Below are 13,065 nucleotides of genomic sequence, written 5' to 3'. Positions count from 1 at the left end.
GTGCCCCAGTCCTGCCCGGCGCAGCCGTGGCCCCTGTCGTCCTGCCGCTGGCACAGGGAACGTCTCACGAGGGCTGGGTGGGGAGCGCTGTCACCGCCTCCGCTCTTCTGCCCGGGGGTGGATGGGGACCGGGGTGGAGCGGGGCACACGGAGACGTGCGGATCGCTGGCTCCAGGACGGCGCCCGTGGAGCTGTGCTGGGAACGCGGGCTCCAGAGCAGACCCCTGGGCCCACCCTTGACCTCCACGCCCCCTGCGGGCACGCCGCGTGCAGCCTGGCTCGGGAGCCCTCCTTTCCCTGCCGGCCTAGCCCCCGACTCCCTCCCCATTGTGTTTCTGCGGGGCCGTGACTCAGGACCGCATGCCGCCCCCAGGCCTCCCAGTGCCGGCCCCTCGGAAGCCTTCTCTCCCAGCAGCCCCCGCCCCGCCCCATCCTGCCTCTGCTGGGCCCGGGTTGCACGTGCGCTCCTGTCTCATGTCCTGTGCCAGTCGTCTCACTGCCCCTGCTGGGCCGCAGGCTCCCTGTAGGCAGGGCCGAGTCCTCCCTGCCATCCGAGAGGCCGATAGGGCCATGGATGGAGAAGTGAGTGTCCCCAGGAGGAGGGCACACCACCGCCCCCTCGTGGGGTCCTGGCCCCCGACCCCCGGGTGCCCTTGGGACAGGTCTCCTGGTCGGGTCTGTGGGGAAGAGGGGACTGGCCCTGCTGGGCTGGGGGCCTTTGCCGAGGTGAGGGGTTCCTGATTGGCAGCACAGAATTGAAGTCGACCGAGGGACAGCTCGCGCTGGGCCAGCATCTGAGCAGCTCCCCCAACCCTGATCTTTTGCTCTTACCAGTGGGGCAGTTTCACAGGGGTGGGGGGTAGGGGGGAGGAGGCCTCCTGTGGGCCGCAGGGCTGGGAGGCCCCCCGTCCACCCCCTGGGTCTGTAAGCCTCTAACCACCTGGTCGCCCTGCCTCCGTATGCACACGACAGCTGGGTGTACAGCCCCCAGTGTGCCACCCCCATGCACCTGAGAGCTAGGTTCTCACCTGCAGTGCCTTCAGGGGCCTGGTTGTTCTGGAGCCCAGCTCAAGTTTCATCTCAGCTTGGTGTTGCTTGGGTACTTGCTCCTGTCCTGATGGCAGTAAGCCCTGCACGTGGAACTGGTGGCTCTGGGGTGGGGGCGCTTGCAGAGAGTGGGTGAGAGGCAGGTGGAGGGCGGGCCTTCCAGCGGGGAGTCCCTGCCCCTCTGGACTCCACAGCCCGGAGCTGTGCCCCAGGGCTGCTCTGCTTTCTCCTGCTCCCTGCACGGTTGGAGCGCCTTGCTCGTCCCATCAGAAATGTGCGTGTGTGCAGTTGCGCTTCACAGTTCGCGGCCAGGGGTTCGGTTATTTTTGGAAACAACGCGAGGAGGAGGCTTGGGCTTGAGCCCCAGTAAACATTTTGCTCCTAGTCATGCAAAAAGTATGCACTGGAGCTGGGTCTTATCTCCGTAGGAGATGGTTTTTTTAAAACCAACACAGCTGGTTTTCTAGCAGCACTTACATGAGTTGAGGAGGTCAAAACGCTCTCGGCTGCCTTCGTTCCAGCTGCACCAGGCACCTTGTGGGCCGGGCAGCCCCAGCGCCACCACACGGAGGCCAGGACGCTGGGCGCCGCCCAGTCCTGTGTTCCCAGCCTCCAGGACGCAGACACAGTCCAGGTCCGTCACAGCCCAGGCTCTCCTGGAAGGGAGAGGGCCCGCGCTGGGGACCCGGGTGAGACGGACTCCTGAACCAGTACCACTGAGCATGCACACCGTCCCGGTAAAGTTACCTCCTTTGTGAGTTTCTGGAAGAGTCTTCAGCCACTTCTCGAGGACACTTAGGTCAAGGTGCTGTCTGTCACCAGGAACAGAGCAGCCAGAACAGTAGGTTCAAGTTCAAGCTCACACTTTAGTGAAGAAATGGGCTTGGAAATGCCGGATGAGAAGTGAACTTGGTAGGGCGCATCTTGTGTCTATAATTCTTTTAAAATCAGGATGCGCTCCACCGGGGAGAGCCTGCTGACCTGGCCTGGGAGCCAGCCGGAGGGTGCGCACGCGGTTGCAGGCTGGGAGCCGGGCTGTGGGGAGCATGCCAGCCCTCCTAACCCCTCGGGACTCCTGGGCTCTGCCCTCTCCAGGGCCCCCCTTTGTGCTTAGCGCCTGTGCCCTGGGCCTCAGGCCTTGCTGCAGAAATGGGGCCCAGTACACCCTCCGAGACGGCCCGCCCGCCCTGACCTCTGTGTGCCCAGTTCTGGCCTCGGTGGACCCCTCGCCCTCTCCCAACTTTCCTTGAGCCCATCCAGACCCACAGGGCTCCTCGTCTTCCTGCCGAGGTCCCCCAGACTCCTCCGCACAGCCTGCCCCGGCCCGGGCTGTCGTTCCCCACTGCGCCAGGAGGGGCTGCTGTGGGAGCGCCCAGTGGATGGCGGGGTTCGTTGCCAGTGCTCCGGCCAGGAGAGGGGTGCCCAGCGTCTGCTCGGAGGGCAAGCAGCCGGCGGGGGGAGGGAGGCAGGACCAGCCTGGCCCTCAGTAGGTGCTTCTCGGGACGAGTCCTGCCTCTGGCCCTCCGAGCAGAGGCGGCTCTGCGTCCCTTCCTCTGGTTTCGGGGGAGGGTTTTTACTGTCTCTCTGTGAAGATGGACCGTCTTGCCGTTGCCAGAACACGAGGCAGTTTGAAAGAGAACATCAGGCTGCCTTCACGCTTTCAGGTTTTCCTTGGAAGTCGAGAGCCAGGTTTACTCAGGGAGCTTCCTTTATTTCCCCGAGCCGCTCTGTCTCCGGGGGTGTGTAGCTTCCAGGGAAAACCGGGCAGGTTTGGTTGCTTTGGCTGCCCTGCGTGTGGAGGCGTTGACTTCTTGGGATGGATGGACCAGCCCCGCGCGAGCACCTGGGGCGGCCTTGGCTGAGCCAGGGCAGCTGGTTCCGGAGGCAGCCTGGTGGGGTCAGCTGACTGGCCGGCGCCCCCTCCCTGGCACTGGGGGGGGGTCCCCCAGCTGCCCAGCACTGCGTCACCCCAGCCACACAGGTCCCTGCACTGCATCTCAGCCTCCCGCCCCCGCCCACTGCTCCCCTGCTTCCTGTTTACCTGTGGGGGCTCTGCTTGCACACTGGCAGCGGCCCCTCATCTTCACCTGCCCGGGGGGGCCTCTCCCTGTCCCCCTCCGTCCCCTCTGATGTGGAGGCGTGGACACATCTAAGACCAGTGCACCTGTGAGGACGTCCCCATGTCCGACCCTAACTGGGACCAGGCTGCTGGTCTCCCAGGCCCCTGGCCTTGTTCCACCAGCCCGTCCCCCGAGCTGCCCCAGCCACTCCGGGGTCACACCTGGGTCCTGTCATCACCGAGCTGGCGCGCAGGCCGTCCGCCCCTCCCCCTGGCGTCCAGCAGCCCCCAGATGCCTCCACCCAGCCCGGCCCTCCCCGCCCTCGTGCTCCCCCTTGAGGTGGGGGTGGCTGGGGGTCCCGGGCCCTCTCCTCCTCCCACTGCCCGGCCTGGTGGGGACTCGGTCTCCTGTGGCTTCCTCCTCAGCCCGGGACCGCTGCCCCTGGAGAACCGGCCAGCTTGCTGCTAACGCCCTGGCTGTGTCTCTTCTTTTTGTTCCAAACCCAGTTGTGGACGGGCGGGTTTGCATCCGCGACTGGAGGGAAGAGCGGCCGCGGAAGGAAAAGGAACCCGAAGCAGAGCAGCGGCTGTTCTCGGGGGCCTTCAAGACCCGGATCTGCTGGTTTTTCGCCCATCACCCCGACGGTTGTGTTCTGCCTCCAGACCGCTGCCCGTTTGCCCACGGGCCTGGGGAGCTGCGGCCGGCGCCCGCCAGGAAGAAGAGGCCGGCTCTGTCCACTGCGGCCGCCCGGCCCGTGGGGCCCGGCGTGGGGGGGCCTCGCCCGGAGGGGACGGTGCCCGCTCCCTGAGCGCGGCGGGCAGGCCCGTGTCCTGGTGGTGGTCCGCGTCGTTTCCTGCGCCCAAGGTCTCACGAGGCCCTGACCGCGCCCGCCAGGCCCCGAAGCTGCCGAAGCTGAACCACCTGACCGCCCCCGCCCGAGCGCCGGGCTCTTTTTAAACGTGGTCGCTCTCCGGTGTGCTCCGCGTCCGCACATCAGGGGACAGGACGGTCTCGCGGCGGCTTGTGTCTCAGGGGACGCAGGAAGCGCTCAAGCTGGCCTCCGGGGCTCCGGTCGGCCTCCCCGCCCTTCCCCGAGCTCCTCTCCCCGCCGCTACTCTTGTCTCTCGATTCTGGAAAAACCGACGCCGTGTGCTTCTGCTGAAAAGTCTGTTTGCGGTTTTACACAGAAGGTCACGTCAGGGACGCTGATCTGCCTCTTGGTTTTCCCAGGAACGGGTCTCGTGGGCCTTTGCCTTGAGGCGTTGTCCTCCTGCGGGGTCCTCGGTCCATTCGTGAACAGGGAGAGGAGTCTGCTCCTTTCTGCTGGTGCAGCCTGGCTGGGGCTGGGGCTGCCGTGGGGCCCGGGGCCCAGCCCGGGCACACCCCTGTCACCTGGGAGGCCCCGTCCCAGGTCAAGGATGCGGGCCGGCCAGCCTCCAGGGATGGGTGGGGGGCAGGCTCTGCCTTGTGTGAGGCCCTGAGGAGGGCGTCCCAGCTGGCCTGAGTGGCCACAGAGGCCACTCTGGCTGTGGTTGGCTCAGCCTGTGCAGTGGAAGCTGTTCTGACCAGTGAGGCATGAGGGGACCGCCGGGGCTCCTGGGGGCCGTTTCCTGGCTGCAGAGCCCCGTTTCTGCATGGCTGCTGGCCTTGCAGGAGTGCCTGGTGTAGGAAGTCACAGAGGCAGCAGAGCTGGGAGGAGCCCTCGTTGCCATGGCGTTGCAGCCCCGCTGCCTGCCGCCGCACCTGTTGTTCCCAGACCTAAGGTGTCTCCATCCCCGGAGCAGGGCTGAGGCTGCTGTTGCTGCCCGCACATCGGCACATGCGGGCACTGCCCTTTTGGGATGGCCCCGCCTCCCCACCTTGGGATCAGGCCAGGGCAGTCTCGCTTCCTCCCCTTGGAAGGGGAGCGTCTCTAAGGGTGAAGGGTGAGCCCAGGCTCACCCCGTGTGCAGGGCATGTGGCCCCAGCCAGCACAGGGTCACCGCAGGTGGCCTGTCTGTCAGCTGCCTGCCTGCTCTCATTTCCCAGTGTGAGGGCCTCGCCGCTGTAGCCATGAAGCCCTGGATGCAAAACCCTGTCTGGAGCTGCCGCTCCTGGGGTGGGTGGGGTGCCTCGAGGAAAATGAGCTGCCGGACAGCTTGCCCTGAAAAGCCCTAACGGCACTTTCTTGGCTGAGCAGCGGGTCGGGGTCAGGAGGGAGGGTGTCAGGTGACCTCCGCTGTCCCGGCCCCAGCCGATGGCCGTGGTCTCTGCCTGTCCCAGTGGTGTTGCCAGGCTGAGAGCTGCACCGAGTGGGGACTTGCCAGCCTTGTGGGTCCCCTGTGTGCCACCCAGCACTGCAGAAATGGCCGTGGTCTACCTCTTGTGAGCGCAGCACAGGTGCTTGTGAGGTGGACTGAGCCAGGCCCTCACAGTCCAGACTGTGGCAGCAGGACCCACAGCCTCTGTGTCCAGGTGGGCCCAGCCTGGAGTCACATTTCCTGCAAAGACCCAGGGAGCCCTGTGGGCTCAGGGCTGCACGGCCCCTGCAGCCCTCGCCTGGCCCCAGAGCAGGGCTCACGCTCTGCCGCAGATGAGGTGCACAGAGGGAGCCTGTGGTTACCACAGCGACCGGCCTGACCCCAGCCCAGGTTGGGTGGGATTGCCAGGGCAGGAGGTGACCTCTGAGTGTCCCAGGCTGGTTGGGTGTTGGCCAAGACCGTAGGCTGAGTCGGTGTGGGAGCATGAGCAAGACCCAGAGGAGAGGGTCCTGGGGGGTGGTCGTAGGGGGTGGGCAGGAGTGTGACCTCAGGCCACGTGGCACATCTTCTGGGTACCCTGAAGCCCCTCTCCGTCCTCCACCTGTCCCTGGCCAGCGGGGTCTGCTCCCCTGGGCAGCCACCTGCCTCTCCCACTCAGAGGTGACCTCCAGCCGCCTCTCCCCATTGAAGACCCCTGTCCCCTGAGGGGGTTGGGGAGCTGAGGCTGTGCTTGTCTCAGTCCTGCTTCTGGGTGACCGCCCACCGAGAGTCGCCATGCAGGGCCCCAACTGCCACAGAACAATCCCGCCCAGGGCCCCTGCAGGAGCACCCCCGTCACCAAGAGGCCAGGGCCTTACCTAACCTCCTTCCAGCCCATTTCCAGCTGGCACCCCCAGGGGCAGTCTTTCTTGGGGCCTCTGTCGTCAGGGGAAGAAACAACCCACAAGAAAGCGCATTGAAAACGGGGGTGGGGGGGGTCTGGGCTTTCACCCAGGAACCGCAGCCAGTTATGGGAGCCTTAGGAACAGCCTGACGCCCCCAGACGGAGCCCTCTGCTCAGTGGGGGAGACGGGGCTTTCCCAGCTCGGAAATCACTGCCCTGTAGCTTCGTCCAGGGTGGAGATCAGGCAGCATCTACTCTCCTCCTTTTGCACCAGGAACCATGGCCCTCCCGTCCCCATCCTGCCGTGAGTCACGCTGGCAGCGCCTGTTTTCTTCACTTTTTTTAGCTCTTTGAAGATGTCACTTCTTGGGGCCCATGTTGTTCCCCATCAGAAGTTAACCATGATGGTTGTTGTTCTGCCTCTGTATGCAATGTGCCCTTTTTCTATAATTTAAAGACTTTTCATTTTTAGTTTTGATCAGTTTTTTATAAAGTGCCTAAGGTACGATTCCTTCTTTATTTTTTGTGCTTGGGATTCGATGAACTCTATAAGTCCCCAGGTTATGTTTTGACCAAATTTGGGAAAAGCATCAGACAATATTGCAGAAAATGTATTTTTCCCTGCTCCATTCTCTCTCTCTTCTCCTAGGACTCCAATCCTATGGATGCTTGAGTACCTGAGACTAGCTCATGGATCAATCACTGAGGCTCTGTTTATTTTTGATCTTTTTTCTCTCTGTGCCTCAGTTGGGATGATTTCTCTCTTGCCTCTGAGTTCATTGGTTCTTCCTTCTGTTAGATTCAATCTACTGTTAATTCTATTCAATGGTACATTTCTTTCTTCTTTTTTTTTTCGGGCCACACCTGTGGCATGTAGAGGTTCCCAGGCTAGGGGTTGAATCAGAGCTGTACCTGCCAGCCTACACCACAGCCACAGCAGTGCCAGATCCTTAACCCACTGAGTGAGGCCAGGGATCAAATCCACATCTTCATGAATGCTAATCAGGTTCATTACTGCTGAGCCACAACGGGAACTCAATGGTACATGTCTAAAAAATTTCAGATACAGTTTTTGTTTCTGGAGTTCTGTGGGTTATATACTTATTTATTTTTGGCAAGTAATTTCTCCTGAAATTTTCCATCTTTTCTGCCGTTATCTATCAGGTTTTAAATCCTGTTCTGCCAGTTCTAACATGAGTCATCTATGGGTCTGTTTCTATTGACTCTTTTCCTCTTGACTGGAAGTCACATTTTCCTGTTTATTTCATATGACCAGACTTTTTGGTTATCTTATACTGAATACTGTGAATGCTACATTGTAGAGAGTCTAAAATCTGTTATGTCCCTGTCAAGTGGTGGATTTTGTTCTCGTGCTCATTAATGATCAGTAAATCACTTTGACTTGGCAGGAGTTTGGCAGTAGACTTTGTTAAAGGCAGATCTAGTTCCGTTTTGCTCTTACTCTGATTCTTTATTCCATGACCCCGCCATCCTGGGACAGCTGCTCACTTGTCAGCTGGGTCTTTCTGGGTTTTCATGGGAAGCCAAGGTTTTCCCCAGCCCCTCGAACCTGGCAGGACTTGAATTCCAGACACTGTGCCCCCGGGCATGCAGCGGCCGCATGCTCTGCTCAGCTGGACTTTCGGCTCCTGTCCTTGGCCCTTTGGACTCTCGGCCTGCTCTTGTGCCACTCAGGGGTCAGCTGAGGCTTCCAGGGGAGTTTCCATGCAGATTTTAGAGCGTCTCCCCCTCTGTGAGGCGTCCATGGAGTGCCTCCTCTCCGGGATCCCCCGCAACTTCCAGTCGTTCTGGCTGGCCTACACTCTGTGACCGACTCCTCGGGGTGATGAGACGGCAGCTTTCTGCCTGGCCCTTGCCCCCTGCCCCCGGGCACTGTGCGGTCCAGGCACGTCCTCCAGGGACAGGCAGACCACGGCTCTGTGTGCCCTTTCTCAGGGGTGACTCCCCTCCAGTTTGCCTCTGCTCTGGGTCACTCCCTGGTGCCTTCAAACCTTTGTTCTTTCTGTCCAGGTCTGTAGTTTTATTAACAGAAGACTTTGTCCTGAACAAGCCGCTCCGTGATCACTGGGAGCCGGAATCCCGTGATGAGCTTTGAGGGAAACGGTTACTGCATCTGTTCTCCCATCCTGAGGGCCAAGGCCTGCGGCTTAAAACCCGAGAGTCATCCTCAGACTCATGTATGAGGTCCAAGCCCCTTCCCCTGGCCGGCCGGCCCAGCTGCCCTCAATGCCAGGCTCTCGAGCGCGTCTCCCCAGCGCCCCCACCCCACCTGTGATCGCACCCCCCAGGATCCAGCTCAGGCAACTGCTGACTCTTCCCTAAAATTGCAGCCCGCTGGAGTCTTCCGCAGGGGTGGAAATTCTCCAGATCTGCAGGGTCTGATGTGGTAGCCACGGAGCAACGGCCCCTTGAAATGTGGCTTCAGAACGCACATGGCCCAGCTCTGCAGCCTCGGCCTTGGCTCCTTTGCTGAAGTTAGGGTGGTGCCTGTCACTCGGGGTGCCGTCCTTTGTTTGGAGTCTGTCCCCCTGGGGGACTCAGGAGTAGGAGTGACCCTGGGTCCTCCCCTGTCTCCAGGGCCTGGCCAGGCTCAGGCCCGGTTCAGGAGCTCAGCACGCTGTGGAGCGAAGCCGGGGTGCCTGGCAGTGCCCGCGCTGTCTGCTGGCTCTGCCTTGTTTTCTCCCAGAGACTTTGCTTTGTGGCCGGTGTTTCCAGTCCCTCGAAATGTGCTTGACAGTAAGTTTAATTCGGGATACGTTTCCCTTCGAGGTTGTCTACTTTTCTGCGCATGTTCTTTACAATAGAATGTAGATTTGGTGGGGGTGTTTGTTAGAGTCAAGAAATGCAGATGTTCTGTCAGAGATTCACCGATGCCGGAGGGAGAAGCCGCCGCAGTCCGCTTCTTAAAAGTGGGGCTCGGCCAGGACCCGGGCCCCTGAGACCTGAGGCCAGCGAGCCGGGTCCGGGCCGCCTCACGGGCCTGACGCCCAGGGGCCGACTGTGTCCCTCTCACCCTTGCGAAGGCCCCTCCGGAGAGCTGCGGGGCCTGGGCCAGGCCCGCGAGAGGCGTCCGGGGTCAGGGCGGGAATGAGGCCTCACACAGGGCCCCAGAGCCGCAGGCCTCTGTGAGCTCAGCGGGGCTTTGGCCCTCATGCAAGGCCCGGGGCCCCACGGCTGCTGCAGGGCCGCTCCCTCGTTCCTGGAACTCAAGCCCCGTGAAGCTTAACCCCTGGCAAACCCCGGGCTGGAGGCGCTGTCCTCTAGGGAGGCAGTGGGGGCGGGAGTGGGGCACGAGGAGCCAGGCCGCCTGGTGTGGAGAAAACAAGACCAGCCCAAGCAGCCCCGGGTTCGAGTGTGGCCTCCGCCTCTCAGCTCGGTGACCTCGGGCAGGGCAGGGAGCCTCCGTTTCGTCATCGTCACTCTCCACGCGGATGAGAAGTCTGTAAAGCGAGGAAGTCAGCACCTGCCGTGAAGGGTGGGCGCGCTCGCCTGGCCCCGCAGTGGAGACCCCGCCTCCGTCCGCCTGAGACCCGGTACATGTGATGTAAGTCACAAGATCACACCTGCCGGGCCCCAGCTGATGCGCCCGGGCCTGAGATCTGACCCCAGGGAACCAGCCCGGAGCGCCAGACTCAGAAGCGAGAGGTGTGGTGTGTGGTCAGGTGGAGGGTCCCAAGCAAACGGGCTGGCAGGGCCGTGTGTCCCCCAGCGAGGACCAGGGGACCCCCTTCTGCGGTAAACTGTAGACCATGGGCAGTTGTCTCCGGGTGGGCGGCTGGTGAGACTTGAGGTGGGTGGAGACCCCCAAGGCCTCCTTTGTGGCCCTGGAGTGAGACGGAGCTGGTGCGGGGAGGAGCAGGAAGCTCGCCTGCCCGGCTGCTCATCCTCCAGCCCCAGAGGAGGGTGTCCTTATTGTCACTCTATACTGATGAGAAGTCAGAGACACAGAGAGGCTGAGACACTTGTCTAGGGCCACACAGTAAATGGCAGCGCAGAGCTGGTCCTCAGATTGTCGGGCTGGAGCGCACACAGGGCACAAAAGGAGAACGGCTCTCCCTGCCGCTGCGAGCCCTTTACAGGGACACGGGCACCCAGAGCTTCCTGAGACCTGGAGCCGCGGGGGGCGGGGGGCGGGGGTGGTGACAGAGCGCCAGGTGGCCGTCCCCCGCCGGACAGGGCCCCAGAAAGCGGCTTTGCTGGAGTGCCCCACGTTTTCAACAGTCTGTTTCCTCCTGAGAACTCAAGACTCCTAAATGCAAAGCGGAGCCCTCACCAGCCCCACTGCCCAGCGGCCCGGGCGTGGCGAGGTCCCCGAGCCAGCCAGCGCGGCTAGGGCTCCGCGCCACCACGCTCAACACAGCCTCGCCTGATTTAACCCGGGCAGGTCCCTCCCTCACGGCCAGGGATCCCTGCAAGGGGGAAGCAGGGGCTCTGTCCAGAGGGACGCCGGCCAGGGGCCGCGTGTACACTCCCGCCGTCCCCCCTCCTCCGCGCCCGCCCCGCTGAGGCTCCAGCAGAGGCCCAGCTGCGAGGGCTAAGAGCTGTTTCTTGACGCAGATGAAAAGCACAGCTCCAGCTCCCTCATGCTCCCAGCGAAAGACGCTGCTGCCTAGCTGGGTGCCCTCCCTCCCATCAGGGCCCACCTGGCAGCAGCGGGTCAAGGGGGCGGCCTGCAGCCCAGCAGGCAGGACCAGAAGGCCTGGCCTGGGGTCACCAAGCCCCTCCCACAACACCCCCCACTCCACGGAAACCCAGAGCCACTCGGGCCAGTGTTTCAGGCTGTGAGTGGCAGGTGTCAGCTGTTGCGCCATCGTTAGCTGGTGGCTAGCGCTGCCGGCCCTGCCTATGGCTGTAGGTTATTGTTGGGCTGGTAGAACCCACAGGAGCCCAGAGCCCCTGCCCCAGGGATGCCCCAGCTGGAGGAGGCGCCTCTGATATGCCTGAAAGCCACACCGAGTCACCTGTGCACGCAGGCGGACGCTCGGAGACCCCGGGGGACTGCGTGGAAGGGAGGTCTGTCCCTCAGCCCCTCTCGGCCGTGGGGTCCGCCCACCCTAACTGTGCCCACAAGGTTTCAGTGATGTGGACAGTGGCTGTGATGGGAGGTGCTGGCTGTACCTGAGACACTGCGCCCACGACACCATCAGGTTTGCCAGCGGGTCCTGGGGCTGGTCTGTCGGGTTTGGGGCAAGTCCTGCGCTCTCCAGGAGCCTCAGCTGGTGCACGTGCAAGGTGGGGGAAGAGCCCCTCCAAGCCAGCAGCTCCGAGGCCCTTTCCCCTCCCAGCCCAGGCCCTGGCCGCTGGCCAGCCCGGAGGGGTCCCTGCCAGCCACTCCTCTTGTGGGCAGGTGGCAGATAACGTTTCAGGTTTCCCTGGAAACTGGAAGGCAGGATCCAGACGAGTCTGGGGTTTGGTAACCGCGCCTCTCCCGGAATAACCAGAGAAGCCCAGGGCAACGGTAACCTAACTCTAGTCCTTGGGGGGCCGGGCCCTCTCCTCGGTCCAGGACCAGGGCCTCCCAGGAGAGAGGAGACCGAGGAGGCAAGACTGGAGGGCCCCTCCCTGGGCCTCGGCTCTCACCTGTGCGGTGCTGATGCCGCCTCGGCCTCGACAGGAAGGAGGGAACCCGGAGCAGCGTCTGCAAAGGGCGGAAAGAAACAGCCCCCAGACTCCCAGCGTTTCTTTCTTGGGAACATTGACAGGGAGGTCACAGGCACGTGGAGATGCCAACAGCAGCACAGTCACGTGACCTTGCACAAACAGAACTAAGCTGTAGCGGCTCATGGGCCGGGTGAAGCCCTGGCACAAAGGGCACTCAGTGAGGGGCTGGCACCCGGACAGGCAGCCAGGCCGAGGAGGAGAGCCCAGAGCGGGAAGGAGAGCCCAATCAGGGAAGGCTTCCAGGGGGCGATGGCCCCGGGATGGGCCTAAAGGACGGGCAGGAGGCTGGGCTGGGCTGGGGGTTGGGGTTGCTCCGGGGTGTCCCTTGGCCCGTGGAATTCTTTTCCCCAGATACTCTCTGCTCCCTGGGCCTTGGCTTCAAGGTCCCCTCCCCTCCCCTCAGGCCAGATCATCTGGGCTGGTTCACTTTGGCTGCTGGAGGCAGGACTGTGTTGTGCTGGCTGTGCCCCAGGAGTCCAGCCCAGGGCCTGGTATGTCCTGGCAGCTCCAGAAATATTTGTCCAGTTGACGCTTGACCAGCAGGCTGGCAGAGCAGCTGAGACCCCATCCTCTAGGCCGGCTTTACTGACTTGGGAGCCGGGCCCTTCGGCTAAAAATATGTAAGGTTTTGCCTTGGAGGCTCCTGGGCCCAGTCTCAGCACTACTGCCTAAACACTCTGTGACTGTGGTCAAGCCAGACTCTTCTCTGAGCCTTGGTTTCCCTTGTGTTTTGGGGAGCCGCCTGCTCCCCACCCTTGATCAGAGCCTGGCATACAGCAGGTGCTCAGCAGGGGCAGAAAACACCATTACTGCACTCAAGTCCATGTGGAAAGGATCGGGCGGCTCTGAGTCTCAGAGACAGAGGCAGGGCCGCGGCCGCCAGCTGCAGGGGGATACGGGGCATCTGGAGGCCTCCAGCTGACCGGCCCTGCCCGTGCGACCCTTCTTTGATGCTTGTTTGGACTCAGGTCTTGTGACCAGGGAGACACCACAGGCTGCCTGGACTGCCCCCTGCTCCACCCGGAGGCCACCAGCTGCATCAACATTTCCTTCTGTTTGTAAACAAACTGCTGGTGGTTTGCTCCTTGCCCCACTGACAAGGTAGGGCAAGCTCAGGCAGCCTGGGAGCATCAGCAGCAGATTGAGAGGGCCT

At 62.5% G+C, this 13,065-nt stretch overlaps 1 protein-coding gene across 2 annotated transcripts in view; it reads left to right on the top strand.

The window, feature by feature from the left end:
* Positions 1-7,636, top strand: part of TRMT44 (tRNA methyltransferase 44 homolog) — a 29,589-nt gene extending 21,953 nt beyond the window's left edge. For both annotated transcript variants that reach the window (XM_021100950.2, XM_084971363.1), the window contains one exon: positions 3,614-7,636. In XM_021100950.2, coding sequence (XP_020956609.2) covers positions 3,614-3,915 — 302 coding nt within the window. In that variant the 3' untranslated portion in view covers positions 3,916-7,636. The remainder of the gene's footprint in view (positions 1-3,613) is intronic.
* The last annotated feature ends 5,429 nt before the right edge of the window (positions 7,637-13,065 follow it).

Source organism: Sus scrofa, chromosome 8, assembly GCF_054392235.1.
Source record: "Sus scrofa isolate SSC_HxYL_T2T_F1_AM1 chromosome 8, Sscrofa_HxYL_maternal_Yorkshire_Landrace_v2.0, whole genome shotgun sequence".
NCBI lineage: Eukaryota > Metazoa > Chordata > Mammalia > Artiodactyla > Suidae > Sus > Sus scrofa.
The sequence above is the reverse complement of the archived record's forward strand: the minus strand, read 5'-3'. Positions and strand labels throughout refer to the sequence as shown.